General features: G+C 42.6%; 1 protein-coding gene across 1 annotated transcript in view; it reads left to right on the top strand.

Moving 5' to 3' along the window:
* Nucleotides 1-21,056, top strand: part of LOC134398540 (transmembrane protease serine 11A-like) — a 68,828-nt gene that overhangs the window by 19,497 nt on the left and 28,275 nt on the right. The window contains exon 4 of the mRNA XM_063125876.1: nt 9,783-9,850. Coding sequence (XP_062981946.1) covers nt 9,783-9,850 — 68 coding nt within the window. The remainder of the gene's footprint in view (nt 1-9,782; nt 9,851-21,056) is intronic.

Raw genomic sequence — 21,056 nt, 5'->3', positions numbered from 1 at the left:
CAGTCAGGAGGTTTTTTCCTGATGTCCAGCTGGAATCATGCTTCCTTTAACTTGAGCCTGTTATTCCGTGTCCTGCACTCTGGGAGGATCGAGAAGAGATCCTGGCCCGTCCTCTGTGTGACAACCTTTGAAGTATTTGAAGAGTGCTCTCATGTCTCCCCTCCATCTTCTCTTCTCCAGGCTAAACATGCCCAGTTCTTTCAGTCTCTCTTCATAGGGCTTTGTTTCCAGATCCCTGATTGTCCTGGTTGCCCTCCTCTGAACACGCTCCAACTTGTCTGCGTCCTTCTTGAATTGTGGAGCCCAGAACTGGACGCAATACTCTAGATGAGGCCTAACCAGGGCCGAATAGAGAGGAACCAGTACCTCACGTGATTTGGAAGCTATACTTCTATTAATGCAGCCTAAAATAGCATTTGCCTTTCTTGCAGCCATATCGCACTGTTGGCTCATATTCAGCTTGCGATCTACAACAATTCCAAGATATCCTTCTCGTTTGTAGTATTGCTGAGCCAAGTATCCCCCATCTTGTAACTGTGCATTTGGTTTCTATTTCCTAAATGTAGAACTTGGCATTTATCCCTATTAAATTTCATTCTGTTGTTTTCAGCCCAGCCTATTTTGACCTTCTGGATCCAAATCTGTTTGAACCTAAACAATAGATTTTAGCTTTGACCCTAAGGGTAGGAGCCAAGATGGCGGATGCCAACTCCTTACCAGCATAAATATGCCCTTGGAGAGCCACACAACTAGTTTTATTGAAATGTTTAGGGCAAGCTACTAATCTTAATTTCGCACAGAATCTATGTTGTGAGAACTATTAGGAGATCAGAGTTTAAAGAGTCAGGCTGAGAAACAGCAGTTTAAATTATTTGTCCTTGAAGTGTAGCTTTCATTTGTTTGTCTATTTTTTGTATATTCCTTTCATAGCTCTAGTTTTTCCTTTTGCTGTTTTAGATTCTATCAAATTTCAGGGAAATAAACAGCTTTAAAAATTTCATGGAGCCCTATTAATCATTGTCTCTCTTTACTATATTTTCAGTAGACTTATTTAATATATAAAGAACAGATATAAACATGACTAGAAGTTGTAACAAGTTGTTCTAAGATAATATCAGATGCTATTTCTGTAGCTCTATACCTTTCATTGTAGTTATGATTACAAAATGATGCATATATTTCCATTTTAATTAAGATTTACTGGTTTGGGCAGCTATTTAGATTTTCCATTTTCCATTTTGTCGACATTACACTGTCATGTGACTTCGAGGGCAAGGAAGAGTTCTGGCTATTGGGCGGTATAGAAATGTAATAAATAAATAAATAAATAATAAGAGTTGGCATCAGGCATCTTGGCTGTTACCATTGGTTTTACAGTCAAAGCTAGATTGCTTAGGTACAGACAGATTTTGATTCATCAGGTAAAAAAATGTGAGTAATAAGCAAACAAATTCCCTTCAAATAGCCTCAAAACTTGAGAAATCTCCTTGACTAATATCTGTGCAATGTAACATTACCTGTCTAAACAATATTTCACTACAGAAACAAACCACAGCATCATTAGTGGCAGTAATAATATTTCATTCAAATAACAGAGAGGTTTCTAAACAGTTGGAGGAATGATAATAATGTGGGAGTGTCATTCCAAATTACTTTTCAAAAGTAGCGTCTGAGAAGAGCTCATGTTTTCAGTAATGGGAAGGAAATGAAGAATGGTAGGGCCAAAGATGAATGTGGTACCGGAGCAAATCATCCAATTGTTTGTTATTCAGTCCATGAAATGTTCTTTCCCTTCCAGGAGAACTGGAGCTCACATTTTGCTAGTGGTTCCTTAATTTTGAAATTTAAATAAAGCGTTATAGACAATGCCGGTGAAAGTCTTCCATTGCCTGAGATGGGAGAGCAACACGTACCACTGTTCACGCATTGTCTCCACTGCATCAATCTCCCTCCTCCTGCCACTGCAGTGCCCCTCTCCCCATCAGTCTTCTGCCATGTCCACCTCCCACTGGCTGCATCCATTTCTCTTCCACCACCCACCACCCGCTCTCCAGCTACATCCATCTCCTATGTTCCCTTTGCCCATGCCCATCTCCCCGTCCCCATCTATCTCCCCACCCCACCCCACACACATGCTCACTGCATCTGTTTCTCTCCTGCCCAGCCCAGCCTAGCCTACTTTTGGCACTCCATCGTCTACCCTATTGCCACTCTCTAGTATAGTTGGTCTCCAGGGAACCTCACCCACCCATCCACACACAATGCCTGGCTCTCAGGAAGGATCACTCAAGCCATGACTTGGGCCTGGCCAGATCTCTGAAGAGACATGACAGTGACTTTTTCAGCCAACGTGGCTCATCACTTACTCTGAAAAGATCCTCAGAGCAAGTGGTGTCATCAGCACTAGCAGTTTAAGCAGGACAGTGGCCGCTTTAATGGAGGGGAGAAGGTGGGTGGCACACAGTGGCTGCAGGACTTCTTGGTGAGAAGGGGAGTGCACATTTTGTCACATCTCCTGCTCCACTGCCTGAAGCAAGGGGTCATGGAACTCACCCTGCATCAGGGGAGGGCTGGCCCCGGTTATAGATCTAAATGCTATGAGACCCACCCACCCCCAAAGAGTACATATTCCAGACATTTAAAATGTGAAAACTTGCTTTTGACGAAACTAATATATATTAAACATTTTTAACATAGCATGCAATTAACTAACATAGCATAACTATCAATCATTTTTTTATAACCATGCCAGCCCTTTGTTGATTTAACTTGCACACCTGTATTCTTTTGTCATCAGTCTAAGCTGGGGGTGTAGTTAGTATTCAACACTGCATTGAGAAAGGTGGGGGAGAAGGAGAAATGGCTATTAACCAGTATTTTAATTAGTCAAAGCCCCACCTGCTTGCAAGATCAAACTCCGGTCCTCCAACCTAGAACCAGGTGGGGCATCAATCTGATAAATAATAATGTATTATTATTATTATTATTATTATTATTATTATTATTATTATTGGTAGATATGTTTGGTTACTGTGGAGAGAGAGAGAGGCATTCTGCATATGGTATTGATCAAAGAGCTTATCCTTGCCTCACATTGATTTAGGTTTCATGTTTGATTCTTGTTTTTTCATGGATCTATGGATCGCAATAAAGAAGTATGGTATGATTTAGGCTCCCCCAAGAACTTCTTTTTTGAGTTGAAAACCACTCTCAAATCCTATGCACTCTTTATCTATAATCCCAGATATTGGAGGATGTAAGAACAGGGACCTGCGCATGCTCAGAGGCACATATTTGTCACTCAGTTGTGTTGTAACAAGATGAGTTACGGTGATTGATATAAAACAGGTACCAGGCTGAGTAAGACTAGGCACTGGTTTTTCTCCTCTTGGCCTCCTTCTTCCATGGCCAACTTACTCTTGAGGCAAATTCCTCACTGTAAACATGCAAATTGAGGGGCAACCCCAAAGTAGTATAGATCTGCCCACAGCTTTGCATAACACCAGGAGCAAGGAAGGAGAGGAAGCAAACAAGAATAAAGGAAGGGAGCAATGAAAAGAAAGTCATGGGACAGGATGTTCAAGAGTGAGCTCAGTCAGTGAAGGTAGGCCAGGAGCGAGCTCCGTGGCATCCTCTTCTCTTCCCCCATCCCTTGTGGGGAAAAGCTCCATCCAATGAGAGTTTTACTGCACACTCGTTACTGAGCACTCATGAATTCCTCACATGACGCTGTCTGCCTCTCTCACATCTTCTGCCCCTTCTGACCTGTGTTGCGCTTCAAAAAAACCCACCCTCACTAAGTCCGGTTGCTGCTCTTTCCTACCAGAGAGAGCAGCAACCTTCATGTTTTCAGGAAGTGACTTGGGAGCGGCGACAGAAGAAGCGACAGGAGCTGCGCATTTGACTAGATGTGATGAAGCTTTCAATTAGTCATGCTTTAGTGCCATTGACCTAAGCATAACTAATTTGTAGCACCATCCTGTGTGTTTGTACTAAAAAAAATAAGCCCTAGTGAGCTCAATTACAATTACTTCCAGATCAGTGTGTATAAGATTGCAGCCTAAGGGCATGTCTACACCTAGGGAAGGAGCGGGGATGATCTCGCGGTACGTGAGATCCTCCCCCTGGGTTCGCATGTGGCGCGTGACGTCCAAGGAGGAAGCAGGATGTCGCGCCCACTATTTTTTTTTTAAAAGGCAGGAGCTGGAGCGCACTTGCGCTCCAGTGAAATGGTAAGTTAAAAAAAAAGCCCTAACCACACTCCCCACCCCTCCCCGATGTCCCTGGACTCACCCCATCCCAGCTCCTTCCCTCTGCTGACCCCCACTATTCATGGGGAGAAGGGAAGAAGCCAGGATGGGTACCCACAGCACCCGCGGCCCTTGGGATAGTCCCAGGACTGCGGAAAAACCTGGGGGGAAAGTCTTCAGATATCCTGGGACATGGAGGGATCGTCCCTACCTGCTCCCAGGATCCCTTGTGCGTCCTGTGGATGCACAGGGATGATCCAGGGGAATCCCTGGGATAAAGACTGGTATAGGCATGCCTTAGGTCTGCATCCAACCCCCTGAAAATAGAGGGTCTTCTCCACTGGACTTCTTGGAAACAAACACGGGAACTTTTCACTCCTCTGCTTAGGTTTACTGCTTGCCAAAGTTCCATTCTTCTCGTTTGCTTCTTCCCATCTACTATTACTGTTCTTATCATTTTGCAGTTGTGATTAAGTGCTTAAATTTAGCATGAACACACAGTTGAATAATGATTCATTCACACATGAATATGAAATGCTATAAGAAGGAAAAACTTCCTGACTGTTAGAGCAGTACGACAATGGAACCAGTTACCTAGGGAGGTTGTGGGCTCTCCCACTCTAGAGGCCTTCAAGAGGCAGCTGGACAACCACCAGTCAGGGATGCTTTAGGGTGGATTCCTGCATGGAGCAGGGGGTTGGACTCGATGGCTTTATAGCCCCCTTCCAACTCTTACTATTCTATCATTCTATGATTCTAAGAGCATGCTATAAGAAGAGGTGGTTGTTCACCTTCTTTTTGAGAAGGTGAAATGTATCTCTCTCACAACAACATGGGTCAACTTTAATAACACTGGGATCTCACACATCTTCCTGATATCCCGGGGTAAGTCCTCGCTAGTCCCAGGTTGCCCGCAGGATCCCCCTGTGTGCAAGGCTGGTGCCAGACTATTTTGCGCCCTAGGCAAAGTGAGCTACTTTCACCACCACCACCCAAAAAAAAAATGCCAACTTTGATTTTTAAGAACATCTGTTTCCTGGAAAAAATAAGAAGCACAAAACTTGAAACTGCTAAATTTATTTTAAAGTGTAAGAAATACGTCATGCCAATTATAGCAAACAAATTGGAAAGGAACGTCTATGGATCTAAAATGCATTATTTAATAGGAATATCACCCCAAATCATCCCCCCAACTCACACGCGCGCGCATACACACGCAGCATCACTCACTCCAAACAAACACACGCGTGAAAACATGCATTCACTCAAAGACCCCATGCATGCACCCCATTCACCCATACATTCTCTCTCTCTCTCTCTATTCCGGGCACGTTCCGGAAGTCCGAACGTGGAGCCGCCCCACCCCCACCCCAGTGTCCCTGGCTTCGCTTTGGCTGGGCAGGCGCGGGGCGCCATCTCGCCCACCCAGGCCCAGCTAAATACTTGGGCCAGGCCGGCTCACAGCCAACATGCGTGAGTGCTGCATTGTGCCCGCGCCCCTCTTAACTTGGCGCTCTAGGCGACCGCCTGAGTGGCCTCTATGGTAGCCCTGCCTGTGTGTCATGTGGATGCACAGGGACAATCTAAGGACTACCCCAGGACATAGGCATGGTGTAGACACGCCCCATGAGTCTATTTTATAAAGAAAAGTGGGGTATATATTTAAAAATAAAATAAATAAAGGCCTTAGTTAGACCTAAGGTTTATCCCGGGATCGTCCCGGGGTCGTCCCTACCTGCTCCCGGGATATCCTGTGTGTACTTGAACAGAGATGACCCTGGGACAATCCCAGGATAAACCTTAGGTCTAGCTAAGGCCAAAGCCTATAATTATTGTGGAATTTTTTTAAAAAAGTATTTTGCAGCTCTTTTTCAAAAGCAGTGATGTGGTTCAGTGAGGACATGTATGGCTCTCCTTGCCACTATGTAACAGGAAATACATGTAACAACCTTGGTTCATCTACATATATGGATAGAACACTGTGCAAATTAAGATGAAGCCATATGATGAAGTGTTGTGGTATGTGGTAAGTACACATGGGCTTACTTCATCAGCAATTTATCTCTGCTTACATGCAAGTTATGTCTCCATCTAACATTCCAAAGTCCTGAGCTGCTTCTCCAGTTGCCATTAAAACAACCATGACGACATCAAAACTTTCTGTACCAGAAACTGTTTTGCCTTATTCTCTTGTGTGGATCAATGCATGCGCCCATTGCCTCACCATTTGTAGTCTTGCAGCACCCTGGGAGTAGGGAGGCACTATTATCTCTTTTTCATAGACAATTAAAAGCAGGATTGCCAGGATGTTTTTAATGGGAGAAGGAAACTGAATCTTTGTCAAAATACCTCACATTTTAGAAAGAGCAGAGTTGACATTAATCATATATCCGAAACACTGTTTCCTGGATATACATTTCACTGAACACAGTGGAACTCACTTCTGAGTAAACATATCTAGAACTGTACTATTAGTCTTCCCTTAATACTAATTTTTGTTTTAACCACATCATGATAATACAAGCTTTGTATCACAAAATGGGATAAACCTCCATGTATGCTGTCCCAAACTTCTCCAAAGGAAAGACAGGGAATGAATTTTTAAAAGTCATTAAAAATTATATAACTGAACAGAAAAGACCCCCAGTTTCTTATTGGACATAAGGATGTATTTCAGCTATAAAAAAAGTTCCAAGCGTTTTGCAACTTGTTTTGCAATTCTGGTAGACTAAATAGTTTGCTTTAGTCATGGTAACTTAATGTCAAAGGCGACCTTTGCCACTTAAGAACAAGATTTATTTATTTATTTATTTATTTATTGCATTTCTATATCGCCCTATAGCCGGAGCTCTCTGGGCGGTTCACAAAAATTAAAAACATTCAAAGTATAAAACAACAGTATAAAACCATAATATAAAATACAATATAAAAACTCAACCAGATAAAAACAGCAGCAATGCAAAATTACAAATTTAAAACACCAAGTTAAAATTTATTTATAGACTGTTAAAATGCTGGGAGAATAAAAAGGTCTTCAAAGATGTCTACAACATGGATATGTTTCATTTTATTTTTTTTAACCCTCCATTGCTAGAAAGATTGACTGTATCTATTGAAGGTGCCGATAAAATACATGATGGATGTTGGCAACTAAAGAAAAGGTGAGAAAAGGTTGAGGAGGGCCAGGATCTCTTCTCGATGCTCCCAGAGTGCAGGACACGGAATAATAGGCTCAAGTTAAAGGAAGCCAGATTCCGGCTGGACATCAGGAAAAACTTCCTGACTGTTAGAGCAGTACGACAATGGAATCAGTTACCTAGTGAGGTGGTGGGCTCTCCCACACTAAAACCATTCAAGAGGCAGCTGGACAACCATCTGTCCGGGATGCTTTAGGGTGGATTCCTGCATTGAGCAGAGGGTTGGACTCGATGGCCTTGTAGGCCCCTTCCAACTCTGCTATTCTATGATTCTATGATTGAGTCCTTTCCTGTTCCAGTACAACAAAATTGTTACACTTATGTCATCTAGGTTTACAATACTACAGAATAAAAAGTTCAAAAATGTGGGGGTCTAGCTGACCCTATACTTTTTAGAAGAATTAAGAAAATATATTGTGCCATAAATCATTTTATGCCATACTTTGTGGGTTTGGATGGCATAGACTGCATTATCAGGCATTTTCTATTGAATGGCACTAATTGTTGTAATATTCTTATGTTATACAAAATACTGTGAGAAGGTCTCGTAGTTGGGGCCAAAATGATTCCAAAAGCTGAATTAGTACGCATTGTGCAAAATGATGTCTGTGATGGAATAAAACAGATTTAGTGGGTCACAAGGGAAATTCTAATTGGGATTTTTAAAACAAAACAAAACCAGTTTGTAAACCTGTGGGTTACTATTGACCCTTGATACTGTTTGTGGTGATGTTAAGGAAAGTGAGTAATTTGTCTATTTTGAAACTGGCAAAATATACCTTTTTCACCCTCTGTGCTCCTTTGTCACATGAAATGGACAGAAAAGGTTCTGTGCTAAGCTTTTCTAAACATGATAAGTAACTAAAGGCACAATCCTATGCATGTTTAGACAGAAAAAAGAAGTCCTACAACTCTCAGCGTTCCTCATCCAGCATGGTTGGCTGGGGAAACGCTGGGAGCTGTAGGACTTTTTTTGGCCTAAACATGCATAGGATTTCATCCCAATACATTTAAACAGCATCTGTCAAAGTCACCTTATGTGTGGATGGTTTTTCAGCTGTCCCACTCATTGCAATAGAGGTAGGGTAAAAACATGTTTTCACTAAAGTAAGCCCTTCCCCCTACAGACACGCAACACCAAATAGCAAATTCAAACCTTGTCGGTGTTGCAGATGACCTGCAACGTGGAGTGAGGCCAAGGTTTTTATTATATTTAATGCTGAAATCAGGGAATTGGCCCCATCTCTTAAGTAGGGCTAATGTTATTTTTCCGGAGGTCTGGTTGCTGCTGAATGACAGGTTGTTATGAATGAATATGCATACTTAGGAAGTAGTAGAACATTTCTAAAAGATTTGAGCCAGTTGTTTCTGAGATGGATAGCCTTTAGTCCAGTGGCTGATTTAAATAAGCAATTAAAACCACATATGCCACTGAAGCCATTGAGACTGCTGCAAAGCAAGGAAGTTAACATCATCGTCTTTACATGAGGAATGTGGCCTTTTTAATTTTACTGTAATAGAGTTAGGGATTCTTGCAGACAAATGGAGACGAGTTTGGCAGCTATTTCAAGTTTCTGCTTTGCACCACTGCAGCATGATAGGAGCCAGGGGCAGCTAGGGACTGACAGTAGGCAAAGTGTATATTCTCAGGGATATTTACAAGTAAAATTCATGCCACGTTGGAATAACCCATCATTATTATAGACTCTGGGCATGTCTAGACCTGACGATATCCCGGGGATCGCCCTGGGATCATCCCTGTGTGTCCATATGATGCACAGGGGATCCTGAGGGCATAGAATCATAGAATAGCAGAGTTGGAAGGGGTCTACAAGGCCATCGAGTCCAACCTCCTGCTCAATGCAGGAATCCACCCTAAAGCATCCCGGACAGAGGGTTGCCCAGCTGCCTCTTGGCAGGGAGAGATGATCCCTTCTTTTCCCCGGGATGGCTTTAATCCTGGCTTTTCCTGTGGTCTCAGGATCGTCCCGAGACCGCGGGACGTGTGGGCAGCCATCCCGGTTTCTTCCTGGCTCCTTGCGAGTAAAAGCAAGGAGCCGGGAATCAGGCATGGGGCATGGAGTTCAAAGGTGAGGGGGTAGTGTGAGGTTGTTGTTTTTAATTACCTTTTTGAAGGAGCACTCCTGTGCTCGTCTTCAATTAAAAAACAAAAATGGCAGCCACAACATCGCGTGCCACATGAAGACTGAGGGGGAGGATTGCGTGATCCTTCCCCTCCACCCCCCTGGTGTAGACATGCCCTTAGTATAAGCAAATGTTCCTTGGTTGATCCCAAGTTTTCTTGCTAAAAAAGACTTTTCTTTTCTTCCAACAGATGTATGAGACATTTCACAATTCCATTTTAAGGCATAAATATAGAGGCTCACGGCTTGTCAGAGTGAGGTATGTAAAAACACAGTTGAAAGACATGGCAATTTTCCCCCTCCCCTCCGGTAAAACAAACAGGGAGTGGAATTACCATAGTGTGTGTGTAACCAGTTGTTAAAGTTGGTAGTCTGGCAGGTTACAGGTGAACATTTTATCACATATTTCATTTGATGCATAGTACAATTCTCCATATCGTTTTGCAGGATGGTACAGATGACCAAAGTATACAGGATAGTTTAGTCATCTGTATGGGCTCTCTGAAATCCTTTCATGAGGTAAGGAGAATTTATCAGGTGTGTGGTAAACTGTGTAGTAGAATGCATGATTGACCGATCATCCCTATATAAATGAAGATCATTTCCTGGCATTCTCCCTTTTGTATGACCCTATGGTAGCAGAATCTTAGGAGGACTATGATGTCCTCACGTTGTACAACTGGCAGTTTTGGGAACTTTGGGAAATATTTTGTCTGGGAAACAAAGCATCTTGATTTTACTTACTGCACAAACTACAGGGATGATGCACTTTTCAACGGTAATTTGTAAAGACTGTTGCTGTGCCTTTTGGGTTAATCAGTGGGTGGGTTTGCATGATCACAGAGAGAAATAAGCCATGTAATTACCATCGCAGGGTGCACACCACCCTGATATCCTAGAATACGCCATGGGTTATGGGTGGTTTCTAAAATAATCAGCCATCCACCTCACTGGGTTTGGACATCATGCCAACCCTCATCTGGCAAAGGTAATTGTGCAGCTCTCAACTAGCGTGTGGGGATGAAAAATAAGCCACCAGGGCTTATTTGCTATCTGTGATCATGGGAACCCTCTTTCTCCCTAGCTGTCATGGTGGTAGTCACATTTTTTATTTACATGCAAAGAAACAGAACTGCCTTCCATTTTGGTTTGATTTTGGATATTATGGGGTTAAAATTTATGTGTCTGTGCTAGTCCATTTCAGCCAGAATCGTTAGTGGTTTAAAGGTCAAACATTTAGCTAGAATGTAGAAGTCCAGAAGTTTGCTCAAAAAGCCAGGAGATGTAAAGCAACAAAGGGTCAGAGGAAGAGAGAGAAAATAGTTTTACATGGGGAAATCAAAACTTAGTTGGGGAGAGTGATTTTATGAGAGAAAAACCTAAAGCAAAAATGGCAGATGAAAAGGACACAAAGATGGAAGGGCAACAAAGAATATGAGCACCCTATTTTTTCTGTTTTCTTTTCTACTTGTGGAACAGGGCGTTACCAGTCCATGATACAGATCTACTCTGTTCATATATGAAGTGATACGTGCGTAAAAGGAGCTTCCTTAATCTCCTCACGGCCCATTGCTTCAGGCACATTTTATTCTAGTGTTGCTTGCTTACGCTACTGGATCCAGATTGGGAGAAGAAGTGCCATGGGCAATGGGGCACAGGGAAGTAAAGAGGGCAGGGGCAGGTTTCAGCTCTCCTCCCCCCATGCACCCTCTTCAGTGTAAATATCTGACTCCTAGTTAATATGTGCAGAGCAGATGCATAAAGAAACTCTTGTTCATGCATTGGTTATTTCTCGGCTGGACTATTGTAACCTTCTTCTGACTGGCCTTCCTTCTTCTCACATCAGTTCGTTGGTTTCTATTCATCACTCTGCTGCTAAGATCATCTTCTTGGCTATTATTATTATTATTGTTGTTATTATTATTATACCGCCCCATAGCCAAAGCTTTCTGGGCAGTTTACAAAAGTATTATTGCTCTGACCATGTTACTCCACTTCTGAAATCTCTTCATTGGCTTCCAATTCTCCTCAGAATCCAATAAAAGCTTCTCCTGTTGACTTTCAAAGCTTGTCACAGTCTACCTCCTTCCTAACTTTCTTCTCTCATCTCACATTATTGCCCCGCTCGTGTGCTTCGCTCATTGAACGCCATGTTTCTTACCCGCCCAAGGGTCTCTACTTCTCTTGCTCGGCTTCGTCCTTTTTCTATCGCTGCCCCTTACGCCTGGAACTCTCTTCCAGAGCATTTGCGGAACACGAGTTCAATTACTGTTTTTAAAGCTCAATTGAAAACTTTTTTTTCCCTACAGCTTTTAGAACTTGACTCTGTTCTTACTTTTACACTGTTAGTTTTATTGTCCCCTGTGCCTATTTGGTGCGTTCTTTTTGCTCTCTTATTATTTTATTATGATTTTATTAGAATGTAAGCCTATGTGGCAGGGTGTTGCTGTTTTATTATTTTCTATGTACAGCACCATGTACATTGATGGTGCTATATACATAAATAAATATGGTTTCCACTGTCAGACCTGATTTGACCCTAAGACCACTTAACAAGTTGACAACATAGATCAGGGGTGTAAACTACAGAGGGGGGGAGGAGTCCCAAGCCCCCTCTACAATTCCCAAAGGGGGCAATGCCCAACCAGGTAACATCAGTAAGCTCACAGCCTGGCTGGCAGATTGCTCAGTCAGTCTCCAGTTGTCTGTGTTGTTATGTGTTTGGGGTGGGTGGGGAGTCAGTCTAAATTACCTCCAAGCAAACCCTGCTTCCTCCTTAGCTGCCCAGCAGACCTCTTTGCAAGTCAAAAGCCACTCTCCTTTTGTGTCAGGTTCAGCCTTTCCCAGATTCATTTCCTCCTACCCCCTCAGGCCTTGTGGGACAAAAGGTTGCCCATTTATGAATTACAGTGTGTTTGTGGGGTGGGTGGGTTGCCTTTTAAAGATATCTGAACAATATATACATACACATAATGGCATGATCCAGCTACTAATTAAACACGTTCAGCTACTTACCCTTATGCATATTTACTTAGAAGAAATTTCCAGAGAGATCACTTGGACTTACTTAATTATAAAGAATCTCCTTAAATTAATGCAGTACGTCTTGACTAATGAGTCGAAAGCATATTACATGTCAGACATTTTCAGACTAAACACAGGAATAGGGTCTTGAGGGTATGTGAGATTATTGCACTGGGTCGAGGGGGGGAGTTTAATATATTGTGTAGGTCTATGGATGGTGGGGTAGTGTGTAAACTATCATAATATTGTAATTAAAATGTAATATTTTTGTTGAGTACTTGTTATTTCAGTATGTGGCTTTAAACACTCTAGGATCCATTGTTGATGAAAGATGGTTTCCAGAAATAGAAATATATACATAAGTGTAAACAAATAAGCCTACCCCCTTTTCCATGTTTCGCCCCATGCCCCCCCCCGAAAAAATTGAGAAGTCTACGCCCCTGACATAGGTGATATTTGAATTGGAGAGTAAAGAGCTCACACTCTAAAGTGCTACACAACACTTACTTTTGGTTCAAACTTTATGAGACAAATCAATTCATCGTGTCCTTTGTTCTGTGTAAAGTATTGCTGAGAGGTACCTAATCCTTTCAGTTTGTGCAATAATTCAAAAAAGATGTTTTCATTTCCCAGAGAGAATATTTCTAAGAGTTCCTAAAGCTGCCACTGGTGCAGCATGGGGATAGTCCATTATTAGTCCAAATGTATTTGAGTCCTTTTTTTTATTAGTTTAATCAATATAAAAATGTAATTTATGAAGGTAGCAAACACATGTGTATAAGTATCTGTATTATATACACTTGGAGCATCATCGGACGAGCGTTTTATTGCATGCTCATTCGTTACGCCCCACTTACTGATGTTCGTGGGTCCTTTTGGCAATGTCATCCTCCTCCCATGCATCTCCCGCTCCTTCTTGCCTTCTTTCCATCACAAAATAGACCCCTTTAAATCTGATTATTATTATTTTTGGAAACAGGATGTGCCATCATTTCCTGATGTGTGCAGGAAAAGCAGCGTTATAAAAAATAACCACTGAATGGGCCATGTGGTCTTTGTTTACTTCATCTTTCTTCCCCTGTGTGAAGAAAAAGGAAGTATTGTGGGACAGAAGTGGGGGGGGGAGTGATGATAAGGAAACATGATTCCCCACCCACCCCAAATCTGATGGTGCTCTCCAGGAAGCTAGGATTCTTCGGGTCTTCTCAAATAGTCTCTTGTGACAACCACAGCTTTGCCTTTGTGTGATTTGTAAACCAATCCTTTTATTCATTGTCATGGCATATCCTTAAGGAATTGAGGATGTAGCTGTGTGTATATTCCCTCCTGGTTTATGAAACTGGATATTATATTTGCAACAATATATTTAAAATAAATCTTGATCTCAGATGTTTATGAACTCTGGAGTTCTTTTCAGTAGCAGTATCATTTCCCTCGCTGCCATGCAGAGGAAGATGCTTTGCTTTCTCACCTTCTTCTTTTCAAAGCTCCAGCCCAGGGGGCAGTGGCATAACACTTTCCATAAGCCCTTAATCGCCATATTCAAGACGTCATTTTTATGTCACCCTCAGGGGACATAGTCTCAGTTGCATTAACTTTAATTTGGAAAGCGGCACATTTCATTGGCATTAACCTAGGCAGGATCTGCACTACTGCTTTAAAGCACTTTATAACAGTTTTGACAACTGTTGGGCCCCAGGACACACTCCACATACCATTTTCAAAACTGTTATAAAGCGCTTTAAAGCAGTAGTGTAGATCCGGCCGTCCGCTATGGCTATTAAGGGTTTTGATAGTAACATGCTTAGGTAAATGCTCCGTAAATATCAGTTTAAACATAGTTGCCATTTTTGATAGGGGGAGGGCAAAGGTTAGAGCAGCTCCTTACACTTTGCCAAAGAAGAGGAAATGCATCATCAAAAAGAGAGGACAAAAAGGGATGAGGCTAGTGTGCAAACTGCACCCATTCTAAGAGATGTCTAATCTGGCCGTGGTCACACATACCTTAGTTACATCCTGTTTGGACTACTGTTCAGAAACTTCAACTCATCCAGAGTTTTGCACCCAGACTGTTGACCAGGGCTGTTTTCAGAGACCACATGAGTCCCTTGTTACAACCATTTCACTGCTACTGGTCTGTCTCCAGTAGGGTGACCATATTTTGGAAAACAAAAAGGAGAACAACATGGTCGGCCCCAACGGGACGTGCCCACCAACATGTCCAGCACCAAGGTGGCATGGCATGCCCACCCGAACATAGCCTTGGTCACATATGATGATCAGGGGTCTGGAAGCAAAGCCCTATGAAGAGAGACTGAAAGAACTGGGCATGTTTCGCCTGGAGAAGAGAAGATTGAGGGGAGACATGATAGCACTCTTCAAATACTTAAAAGGTTGTCACACAGAGGAGGGCCAGGATCTCTTCTCGATGCTCCCAGAGTGCAGGACATGGAATAACAGGCTCAAGTTAAAGGAAGCCAGATTCCGGCTGGACATCAGGAAAAACTTCCTGACTGTTAGAGCAGTATGACAATGGAATCAGTTGCCTGGTGAAGTTGTGGGCCCTCCCACACTAGAGGCCTTCAAGAGGCTGGACAACCATCTGTCAGGGATGCTTTTGGGTGGATTTCTGCATTGAGCAGGGGGTTGGACTAGATGGCCTTGTAGGCCCCTTCCAACTCTGCTATTCTATGATTCTATGATCTGATTTTACAGCACACAATTAAGACAAATCTGTTCTACATAACCGCTTAATGTTAAAATCACCGAAATAAAGAACAAGTGAGACATTCAATGTATCTGAAATTAACTGCACTTACTCCTAATTTTGTAGCTTTTGCTGTACTTTGAAGATTTTTCTTTTATGTGATACATTCTCCCCTTCCCTCAAATTTCTTTTCTGACTGTATCCTCACTCCGCTGCAAGCTGCTGCTGCTGTCAAAGAGGTTTTCTGCCAGTTGGCTAGCTGGCTGGCTTTTTTATTTTTAAATTTCTTTCTTTCTCTTTTTAAAACTTGTGTATGACGGTCCCAAGTTTCTCTACTCTAACATTAGGGTGGATGTTGTGGGCAGCGGACACTATTTCTTGCATTCACACTTCTCATTTTTATACATCAGCTTCTCAAGGCTTGTGCACTGGCACCACTTCAGACATCCAGACTTTGAACTCCTGTCTACTTCCTGCACAAACACATGACTCTGAGACCCTCTTTCTAATGCTCTGCATTGCATGTTAGCACTGTGGGTCTAGGTTACAACAGGTATCTCTGGATTGTCTGTGCAGCCTTTGTTGTCTCTCTCTAAGTCATTGCAGCCAAACCAAAGCCTCCAGCCTCAAACAATCTCTCTCCCTCCTTCCCCCCCCCTCTCTCTTGGCCAAAGCTTCCCAGTGGTCCAGCTGGGCTGCGCACTTGTGGCCCAGTGTATTGCTTATTGCTTGGTCGTGTCCAGTGACTCTTAATTTAAAAACCTCCACCACCAGCCACCTCCACCTCCTCTGCTCCCACGCAACTGCTTGACTCTGATTTACTCTGGGTGGCAAGCCAGCCTCACAGGGCCAAACTACAGGTGCATCTGGGTTGCCTTCAGCCTCTTTCTGCCTTATGTCAGCCAGCTAACGTCTACAGCCTCCAGCCTCAAACAGTCCTCCCCTCTCTCTCTGGAAAAGTCTTCCAATGGTCCAGCCAGGCTGTGTACTTGTATCCTGTGGCCGGGGGTAGGGTGCCAATTTATAGCTTGGTTGCATCTGGTGGCTCTTGTTTTTTAAAAAACTCTGCCACCAGCCACCTCTGCCTGAACCAACACTGGACTCTGAGACACTCTTAAAAGGTTCTGTGTGGCACGCCAGCCTCTCAGAGCTAAGCTACAGCCATCTCTGAGTTGTGACTGTCTGAAACTGATGCCAGTCAAAGCCTCCAGTCAGCCAACTCCTTGGAGAAAGGGGTAGATGGAAACATACTTAATAAATTGGCACTGGTCACATGCAGTCTCTGTGAAAAAACACTTCATCCTCTGAAATAGGGTGAACATATTTTGGAAACCAAAAAGGAGGACAATATTTTGGGAGGCATGCCCTCAACATACCCAGCCCCCAAAGTGGGCCTATCCTGGCATGACCAGCCCCCAAGGAGGCATGGCCTTGGTCACTGTGATGTTCAGCTGCCTTATATGTTATAAATGTGTGTGTGTGTGTGTGTGTGTGTGTGTGTGTGTGTGTGTGTGTGTGTGTACACACACACACACACACACACACACACACAAAGTTATTGGTTAATATTATGTATAAGGTTCAGGAAATAAGTAGGCATCAAGGTACCGTATTTCTTCAATTCTAAGATGCACTCCCCCCCCCAAAAAAATCTCTAAAAATGGGGTGCGTCTCGGGTGTGTCTTAGGTTTTTTTTTTTCTGTTGGTGGTACTGAAATTAGTGTGCGTCTTACAATCGATAGCGTCTTACAATCGAAGAAATACGGTACTTACAATTAGTAGAGGGGGGTTGAATGCCTGCATGTTGATTGGATGGTTGAGGGGGAGTGAAGATTGGCTGAATAAAAGTGGGAGGAACTAGAGAAATGTATAAAGTGAGTGAGAGGAGGGGTAGATGAGTCAGTAGAATATGGGAGCTTGAGTGTCTGAAGAGAGTGAGAGATAAAGTGTATAGGTTAGAATTCTGTGAGGTAAAGAGAAGTAGAAGATTTTAAGACTCTATAGTGGAACCTTGTAATAAAGAAGTGACTGAAACCAATACACTTTGAACCTTGTAACCATACACATTTGGACTGAGGAAACCATTAAGATTATGCATGCATTTAATTGAGTTAATAAATTCCAATTATATTTACAAACAACTGGTGTGGTCTGTGGAAGTGTCTGAGGAGAAAACAATTAATGGTGGCAGCGGAATTGGAGACTGAGGGCTAGGTTGCTGGGCTGTGGAGCCTGAAGAATAAAGGCGAGACAGCAGCAGCAGCAGTAGGCCTAAACCCTCAAACACATCATTAGCACCGGGGGGCGGGGGATTGAGTGGTCCTGGGTGCTAGTGGCATGGACAGTCCCGTCAGGTAGCTTGTGGGTATCTCAGGTGAAGTTGAGACGACACAGGGGGGCAGGGTGTCACAGTCACATGTCTAATTCTACAGCTCACAATTAAGACAAACCTGTTCTACATAATATGTTCATGTTAGTATAGGTATTCTAAGGATGATTATTTCAGAAGCAGGTTACTTTCAAGATTCAAGAACTTTTTACCCTGTATCATATGCAAGTGAACTGACCTAAAGTTATTCTCTTGTCTGAAAAGCTATGGAGTAGCTTTAAAGTAGGGTGTTCATAAAGCAGATCAGACAACTTGTTTTGCACTTGTTTTGGCCAGGAAAATAGCTGGTAGTATACACAGTGGCCATAGCCACTACCATCTATGATAAAAACAATGCAATAAATAATCAAGAGCAAAGGGACTAGTGAGAGCCAGTGTGGTGTAGTGTTGGACTGGGAGTCAGGAGATCAGGGTTAAAGTCCCCAGTTGGCCATGGAAACCCACTGGGTGACTTTGGTCCAGTCACAGACTCTCAGCCCACCCTACCTCACAGGGTTGTTGTTGTGAGGATAAAATGGAGAGAAGGATGAGGATTGTGTATGCCGCCTTGGGTTCCTTGAACGAAAAAAGCTGGGATATAAATGTAATAAATAAATAAATGTAACAACTGTTCATTAAAAACTAAGGGAAACAACTGTATGAAAGACAATGTCCTCCTTTGTTATTGATTTATTTCATACCTCTTCCCCCCTCAAAAGATTATGATTTATGCATCTAATATCCACTCAGACATTTTGTGATGTGCATCAAAATAGCCAAAAATCTCATTTATATACATTTGTTCAGTCCAAGGCAGTTAGAAAGTTTAAATCAGCATTTTGAGTGTTTGTTAGAAATGGGTACATTGTGACTGCCTTGGATTAAACAAATTTTGAAATGAAGTCTTGCGATAGTTTAGACCCAGTAGAAATCTATTCTATGAGTATATATTGGTAGTAGTCATCTAATTATCATGGCTTCTCAAAAAGAATACTAAAAATCATAGTTTGGTGTAGTTGCTAATAATTCCCTGGGAATTATTAACCCCTGCAAAGAATTACAGTCTCTTGGTGTTCCCTGAGGAGATGGGATGACTGTTAAACCAATTTTACCCTGTAATTTTGATATGTCCTTGGACTGCTGTCGTTCATCTACTGTTAGATTTGTCCAATCGTATCCTTTGAGAAGGAGTTACTTTCAAAACATAATTTAGAAAGGACGTAGTTTTCTTTCTGTACTGCGTTTTTCTTCTCTGCTAAATTGCTCTTACCTAATACAAGTTACTTTCTGCAGTAACACGTATAGTCAATGGAGTTTTAGTTCGGTGACTAACTGTACCATGAGAGTAAATAAACAAATACCAATTTATTTCCAAGAAAGGATGTACCACTCAGCTGATTGCAGCCCTTGCATTAGCTCTTTAATATTCATTTTAGAGTGAGTTATTACGGTGTCACAAGATGTATTGTGCTGTTTGAATAGGTGTGCCTGCAAGAATTGGAATTAATTTGTGTGTGTGTGGAGCGCCACAGGAAGAAAGGGTGGTGTATCGGTGAGGAAAGGAGAGGTAACACCTCAGAAAGTGTGGAGTAACACCCATAATAAAACCAACCAATGATTTGCATGTAGATTAAATTGTAATATTTATTTCTTTTCAAAACAATAGTGACTGATAGCATAGGAAACAGCCATTGAGTGAACATACCAGGTGGCCCAAGAGTAGGTATACAGTTGTTTAGAACGTTGAGGGAAGGGGGAGAGAATGTGTGAGTAGAAGATGTGTGGGTGGAGTCAGAATGACAGTTGGGAAGAGTGACAGGTGGTGACAGGTGTGGAGAGTGAGGGGAGTGAGGCCCAAAAGTAGGTATACAGTTGTTTAGTTGTTGTTTTTTACTGATATTGTGAATGATCATAGAATCATAAAATCATAGATTAGCAGAGTTGGAAGGGGCCTACAAGGCCATCGAGTCCAACCCCCTGCTCAATGCAGGAATCCACCCTAAAGCATCCCTGACTGATGGTTGTCCAGCTGCCACTTGAAGGCCTCTAGTGTGGGAGAGCCCACAACCTCCCTAGGTAACTGATGGCAGCGAACTTGAGTCAAGAACAAAGAAAGTGGATTCTAAAGCAGTACTGGAAGACTGAAAACACTGAGCGGGTGCGCACAGTGTGGCAAGAAGCATCTGACACTCCTCCACCAACACGTCTGACAATTTATCGTCTTAGAGATAAATTTGAAGCAACAAGTGCAGTGGCTAATGCACCAAAATCTGGACGTCCTGGGACGTCTATGACAGAGGAAAATGAGATGAGAGTCGCTCTGACATTTGTGAACAGTCCGAAAAAGTCCGCACAACGTGCGTCTAAGCAGCTATCCATACCTAGAACGTCCTTGCAACGCTTAATGCGTAAATTGAAATTGAAGCTGTACCGTCCAAGACTGTTACATGGTCTTCTGGAGGACGACTCAGACCGTCGGTTGCAATTCTGTGAGATGATGCGTAACCAAATCTCTAATGAACCAGACCTTCTTGATAAGATCATCTGGTCAGATGAGGCTTCTTTCAAGTTGTCAGGCCATGTGAACAGGCATAACTGTGTGTATTGGGCAGATGAAAATCCTCATTTGACTATCACATCTCAGCTGAACCAGCCAGGCATCACAGTGTGGGGTGCACTGTCCAGTCAAGGTGTTGTAGGACCGGTTTTCTTCAATACAACTGTGGATAGTAACAATTACCTAAACAGGTTACGCAACATGGTAGTGCCACAACTCAAAACCAAGGCTAACTTCGCTGAACTGCTCTTCCAACAAGATGGGGCACCTCCTCATTAGCTTTTGCAGTAAGGGACTATCTTGACAACACCTTCCCACAGCATTGGATCAGACGACGTGGCAGCATTGAATGGCCACCACGTCCACCTGACTTAACACCAAAGGACTTCTTTTTTGGGGGGTGTAGTAAAGAATAAGGTTTTTGAGAGGAATCCTCAGATAGTGAACGAATTAAAAGAGTTCATCTCGGAAGCATTTATGGGCATTGATGTGGACCGGAATTTGTGTCCTATTGTGTGTCACAGTGTTCTGGACAGGTTCGAGGAATGTTGCAACGTTGATGGAAAACATTTCGAGCACTTACGAGATTAAACAGTGTTAAACAAATGTAAATGTAATAAACAATGTAATAAAATGCAAATAAACTATACTGTATACCTGCTTTTGGGCCACTCTGTATTTGGAGGGTTTTTGTTTGTTTGTTTGTTTACATTCAAAACTGTGATTTATGATAGGCTAGTTCACAGATTTCAACTTTTCTAAGCAAATTTTCTCATCCCCTCCGCACTCGCATTTTGGTAACTTTAGGA

This window comes from Elgaria multicarinata, chromosome 1 (genome assembly GCF_023053635.1).
Source record: "Elgaria multicarinata webbii isolate HBS135686 ecotype San Diego chromosome 1, rElgMul1.1.pri, whole genome shotgun sequence".
NCBI classification, from domain to species: Eukaryota; Metazoa; Chordata; class Lepidosauria; order Squamata; family Anguidae; genus Elgaria; species Elgaria multicarinata.
This window is presented reverse-complemented; position numbering and strand designations above follow the sequence as displayed.